We start from the raw sequence: 6,075 nt of genomic DNA on the forward strand, positions 1-6,075 counted from the left end.
AATCTACTGGCCTTTGCCTCTATCTTGATCACAGGGCTGTCCCTTCTTATCATTTGGCCTTTGCCTCAAAATCTAGGTTCAGGGCTGTCCCTCAGGTTTCCCTTTAAGAACCTTGACTATCCAGAAGGAAGCTAAAAAATTGTGGCTGGATTAAACTTATCTAATCCAGATACCCTCCTGAGAGGAAGCTGTAGCACTTCTTAGCACATATTAGCAGCACTCTTCTGAAGAGTAGCATTGCCAGTGGATGTGCATTCCCACTAGAATAACCTAGTACTTCTCTTCATCTTGATCCTGCTCTGTTTTCTCTTTTCTATTTCTCTCTCTCTCTTATAGTTGTATTTTCTTTATCCCAAGAAATCCAACTATTGCCCCCCATTTCTTGTGTCCTGCTGTCACTATAGAGACTCAGGCTCACATTCATCCTCTTCGGAGATTCTCCCCAGAATGGGGAAGAATCCTAAGACAGACTTTTTGGTTTTTTCCGGAGGAAGAGTTTTGAGTGATAAGGAATTTAGACCGGGATTGACTATTAATGCCAGCTTGTGACAGGAGCACCGGATATGCATAGTTTCTGGATCCCACGAGTCTGCGTTTGGTGGCTCATTGGAGTAGAATAAGTTATACATCTCGTTGGCCATGGTGTTGTTGTTTGAGCCGGAGTCGGTAGTCTGTGCCAGCATCTTTTGAACCAAGTTGTTCTTGTTGAGGAGGCTTGCGATAGGGCGTGCAAGCAAATGATCAAAATGTTTCCATGGAATCATTTTTAGAGTCAAATGCCGGGCTGTGTACTCCCAATCGGAGTTGATGAAAGCCACTGAGGCACCGATGAAGGCAAATTGGTTCCCCTTCGTCGTCCATACATCATGGATTAGAGTAAACTTTGTGTCAAGGTTCTTTGATAAGAAATTTGAGTACATATCAGTAAAACAGTCACAAAAAACAAAATATATTAAGCGTACCTTGAGCTCATCAAACACAGTTTTTTTCAGCATCAAGTAAAGCTTTTTGGATTCATCGGCCGACCACTTTTGACCAAATAGAAAAGCCTTTGGGTTTGCGTATTGAAAAGCCGCACAAAGTATTTGGTCTTCAATCCAAGACCATGGTAGCGCTTGTCGAATCTGCCATATCATAATCAGTTGGTTTAGAACCCAATTGACAAAGGTTTGCTTATTCTGAAGAAAACCACTAATGATGGTTTGCTTGGGATCACCCCCGCCATTGGCTTGGGCAAGATTGCGCTCAGCAACTGACGGGGGTAACTTTGCACCCAACTTCTTTGCCTTCTCTCAATTCACACAGCCATGACTTTTCTTCTCCGACTGAGTTGAACCGTCACGGTGTACCTTCAAGTTTCCTCTAGATGTCGCGTGCGCACAATAAATCTCTCCATACCATTTGCATTTATAATTAATCTGAGCGTTTCCTTTGTCTTCTTTCTTCCAAAAAGGTGGTTTGAAAAAATCTAGAATATCATCGTACTCCTTTTCAAGCTTTTTTTTGGCTTCCCTTGGACCGATCTCGATGGATTCATTGGTATCCTGACTGAATTCATGGGCTTCGCCGGTTGAGTTCACCTAAATACCACACAGGTTTGTAACCTCAATAAAATATCTTATGTGATAACATGCTTCTTCTAGTCTACACGCACCTCCTGACTTGCCGAGACATTTTTGGTTACCTTCTTCGGGTTTTTCTTCTTTTTGACAATAGCAACAGTGCGGGTGTCTGTCGCGGACGAATCCTCTTCAATCACCCTTTTTTTCTTGGGCTGCCGCTTGCCTTTGGGGCCCGTCGCACGGCCAGATTCCAAAGAAGGGGCCGTCACCTCTCCAGCTGGTTTGGTTAATCTGGCCCGGGAGTCCGAGCCAGTTGGCACCATGCCTGGTTCAACAACTGCAGACGAAGCTTGATTTGAACGGCGGAGTTGAGACTGGTCGGTTGCATGTCCGCTGGCGTTTGCATCTTTTGTTGGCAGTAGTTTGAGTATTTCGTGCCATTTTTGATTGTTTGGAATTTTAAAAGGTGGAGGAGCCGAGGGGCAACAATAAAATCCTACTATGTAGCTGAGAAATTGGACACAGGGGTGAAACATGTTATAGCGCGCTACCGCACGTCAACAGCCTCAAGGGTGAAACACGTTACAGGGCGTTACCGCCTGTTACGCGGCGTTACCGCCTGGTACGGGGCGTTTTGGTACCTAAGGGCCTGTACCATAGCCCGCGGATTCCAAGGATCTTGCCCGGGATTCACAACTTTCTGTGAAATCCGAGCGGCCCAGAATCCGGAGTACCATAGCGCTTATTTGTCAACCTCATATTCCAGGGAAAACAGACCATTTTCCTCAGTTTGGAAAAACGGCTCCCCCCTATTTTTTTGCCTCGGATTCTGCACTCCCCTCCCTCACTCCCCCTTCCCTGGTACTTGGACCATCAAATACAGAAGATTCAGAAAAGGATGGCAGTCCGAAAAATTTTTTGGGCCTCCTCCCAAAATATCTTTGAGCCTGCAGGCCGTGCATCTGAACTGGGAGCTGCAGATGTCTGGCGAATCCGCCAAACTGGGTCCAAAGCTCAAAACAGGATTTGAAATCCAGAACAACTCATCTCCCATACGCCAATGACTCAGACTGGTCCGGCAGGGCCAACCTTTTTGTATCTCCCCAGCTTTCCCCCCATCTGCCACCGACAATCAACCCTTCAATCCAACAATTGCCACCCTTACAACTTGAATTTCCGACGTTGCAATACCAGTAACCAATTTTAAAATTTCCATTCAGCATTACACTCAGTCCTTTGACCAACCAGCGCCAATCACCTTGGCCTCCAGAGCTGGCCCATTTCCTGCCGCTACTGGCACCGGTTTGGGTTCCCCAAGCGGATTAGGTCCCAGAACCAATCACCGCACCCCTGATGCGGGCCCGAATGGGTTTGGTCCCCCCAGCACTGGTATGCATTCCCCTTATGGTTTTGGCTTCACCACCCCGCTCCCCTAAGCATTTCTGTATCCATTACTTTGTAGGCTACGGCCCGCGGGGTTTTGACACCGAGCAAAACTCCGAATTTTCTAGCCAAACAGGAGGTGCGGGCTATGATACCGGCAGCGTGGTCGGCTCTGAGAACCCTGAAGATGTAGAAGACAAACCTCTGCAGGAGCTCCCAATCCTTGGAGTCGAGCACTTGGGAAGCATGGTGGAGTACCTAGCCCACTGTCATATAGCAATCAACGACTACCACACGCAATTACAATTAGAACACAACAAGATAACCCACTGGACATATTTTCGCCGCGCCCATCCGGATAAACTCCTACTTCTGAGATTCGCCGACGGGCCAGCACACCAGTTGTGTGACGGGCTCCCCCGTTTCATAGAAAATCTTAGAAGAAACCGGCGAGAAATTGAAAATGTCATTGATTATGCTCCATACAATCCTAATATTTTATGATACCTTTTTGTAACTTTATGATTACTTTTTCTTGCTCTCATTATATCTCAGAAAACCATTGTCTTCTGTCATGGCGCCGCCATCATCATCCGTCATGGTGCCGCCATTGTCATCCGTCATGGTGCCGCCTTCGTCAGCCGTCATAACTGGCGAAGGTGTGTGTGCTTGAATTGTCATATTTATGTATGGCAAGCCTTGTTAGGTGGACTTTAGCGGAATGAGCGCAGGTCCTTAACAAGTTATGAAACCAAAACTGGGACCTATCCTGACTTTGCCAGTCTCTGTAGGACGATCGTAGCTTAGTTTGTGGCTGGGTTCAAGCCCAGACAGCAGCGGCGGGGCGTCGAAAAAGAAGTCCCAAATTTATGTAAAGTGTGGAAAATCTTGCATTGCTCAAACGTTAAAAAAAGAATTCAACTGAAGAGAATGTTGTTTTGGGCAAGACAACACGAAGAAAAAACAAGCCATTACGTCCTCTCTTGAGGGTCTTATGAAGAAACGAAAGCAAACAAGGAAGAGAAGTGAGAAGGAGGCGGATTAATCATGACGGGATGGACGGAGTGTGCGGTCCGTTTGGACAGTGGTTTGGGGCTTGCTGGTGGGTGGTTGATCGGGCGCAAGCCCGGACAGCAGCGGGGCTTTGTCGACAAAGAAGTCCCAAATAAGCTCCACCTTGTGCTCCTTCAAGGGAACCCCAGCATGCCCCTTGCCCGCGACCTGCTCCAACCCCTCGTCCTCTTCGCCCTCCTCCAGGCCCTCCTCTGCATCCCCCACCAGGCCAAGCAGCGGAAAGAGTCCAACAACGTCGGCTCGGTCCAGCGTCTGTCCCAGCGCCGCTCGCCGCACATGGATCGATGTAAATAATCCAAGCGTGGTTGGTTGAAAATTGAGATTGCAACGTCGGAAATTCGAGTTGTAAGGGTGGCGATTGTTGGATTGAAGGGTTGATTGTTGGTGGCAGATGGGGGGAAAGCTGGGGAGATACAAAAAGGTTGGCCCTGCCGGACCAGTCTGAGTCATTGGCGTATGGGAGATGAGTTGTTCTGGATTTCAAATCCTGTTTCAAGCTTTGGACCCAGTTTGGCGGATTCGCCAGACATCTGCAGCTCCCAGTTCAGATGCACGGCCTGCAGGCTCAAAAATATTTTGGGAGGAGGCCCAAAAAATTTTTCGGACTGCCATCCTTTTCTGAATCTGCTGTACATTGTATGTATAGTGCATCAAGCCCGTCTGGGCACATGCACAAGTTCGGGGGTGAAAAGCCCAAGCCCGCTTGGCCAAGCCCAAAGCGCGCGTGGCACACCCGAAACCCCCGCTTGGCACATGGCCAAGTTGGCGGGGTTCGGCACAAAGCCCCGCTTGGCCGAGGCCAAACGAGGGTGCCACGCACACTAAAGCTCACCATTCCATGGTGAAGGGGTCATCGCACCCCTTCCTCACTGTCATCACTTTCCAGATTTGCATGTTAGGGTTATTCATTGCTAGCTATATCACATAGATGTATATTACTACTATTTAGATACATTTTTTATCTTTATTTTTATTTTTATTTATTTATCGATGTGTAATACATAATAATAATAGTAATAAGCATTAGAATACCTAATTTTAGGAAGGGGCAGCCAAGATGGGCCCAGTGATTTCCTGGTATTCAGAACATGGGCGGTAAAGACGCCGACAATGAGAAAAAAAATGGGTTGACTTTTCCGGGGTAATTGCTTCGTTGATTGCGTTCTTGATCTCGGTAACTAAAGCTGTTCGATTGGGCGGCTCTTTTGATCGGACATAGGTTTTAATCGAGTGAAAGCTGTACTCGATTGGATTGAGGAACGGGGAGTATTTCGGAAGGAATTCGATCTGAATCGATTTCGAGGTGCTGAGCGATTGTCGGACCTCGTCAAAGCGCTCGCCTCGGTGGATCGGAGCATTATCGATGATGATTATAGAATCGGGAGGAAGCCTAGCACCAAGGCTCCCAAGGAAGAGGCAGAACTGATCCGCGCCTACCCCCTTAGCCTTGGTGTTGTCCGCGTTGAGGAGTTCGTGATAGACGAAACCCTCCTCCGACAGGGCACCTATCAAGGTCACCTGCTTCGCCTTGGGTACAAGACTCAAGACAGCAGGTTGGCCTTGATTCAACGCAAAAGTCAGCAAGAAACCAAAAAAGAAAGGAAGAGAAAACACCTACCGGAGGGAGCATATCCGTGAGATCGACCCGAGTGAAGATCGAATCCAGCCTCATCGACGTACACGACCTTCCGCCCAAGATCAAGCCCACGGCGATTCACAAAATTAGCCCGTTGCTGAGTAAGGTAGGGCTGATTCCACGACGCCGGTATGTTGGTAGCCTGTTTCCATGATATGTCCATATCATGGATCAGGTTGCTGATTGCCTGAGTCGATATTTTGACGTCGAACTCGTCCTTGAGGAACTTAGCAAGCTCTGGAAGTGTAGTCGAGGATCGCTGATCAAGCTGCATGAGGATCTCAGTCTTCATCTTGTTGGTGAACTTGCTGGGGCGTTTTTTTTGCGTCTTGACAAGGTTTGGATCTTCAGCTTTGATACGCTGAATTTGACGTCGCGATACTTTGAAGGTTTTCTCAGCATCAACCACCTTCATACTGC

General features: G+C 47.8%; 1 protein-coding gene across 1 annotated transcript; it reads left to right on the top strand.

Annotated features, from left to right (window-relative positions):
* Positions 1–2,542: 2,542 nt before the first annotated feature.
* PtA15_15A425 (uncharacterized protein) lies at positions 2,543–4,313 on the top strand (the record flags this gene model as incomplete). Its single annotated transcript, XM_053163629.1, has 6 exons — positions 2,543–2,567; positions 2,632–2,755; positions 2,833–2,951; positions 3,025–3,410; positions 3,501–3,581; positions 4,080–4,313. The coding sequence occupies 6 exons, from the start codon at positions 2,543–2,545 to the stop codon at positions 4,311–4,313; spliced, it is 969 nt and encodes a 322-aa protein (XP_053027585.1).
* Between the last annotated feature and the right edge of the window lie 1,762 nt (positions 4,314–6,075).

The sequence above is a fragment of the Puccinia triticina genome, chromosome 15A (assembly GCF_026914185.1).
Source record: "Puccinia triticina chromosome 15A, complete sequence".
Classification (NCBI taxonomy): domain Eukaryota; kingdom Fungi; phylum Basidiomycota; class Pucciniomycetes; order Pucciniales; family Pucciniaceae; genus Puccinia; species Puccinia triticina.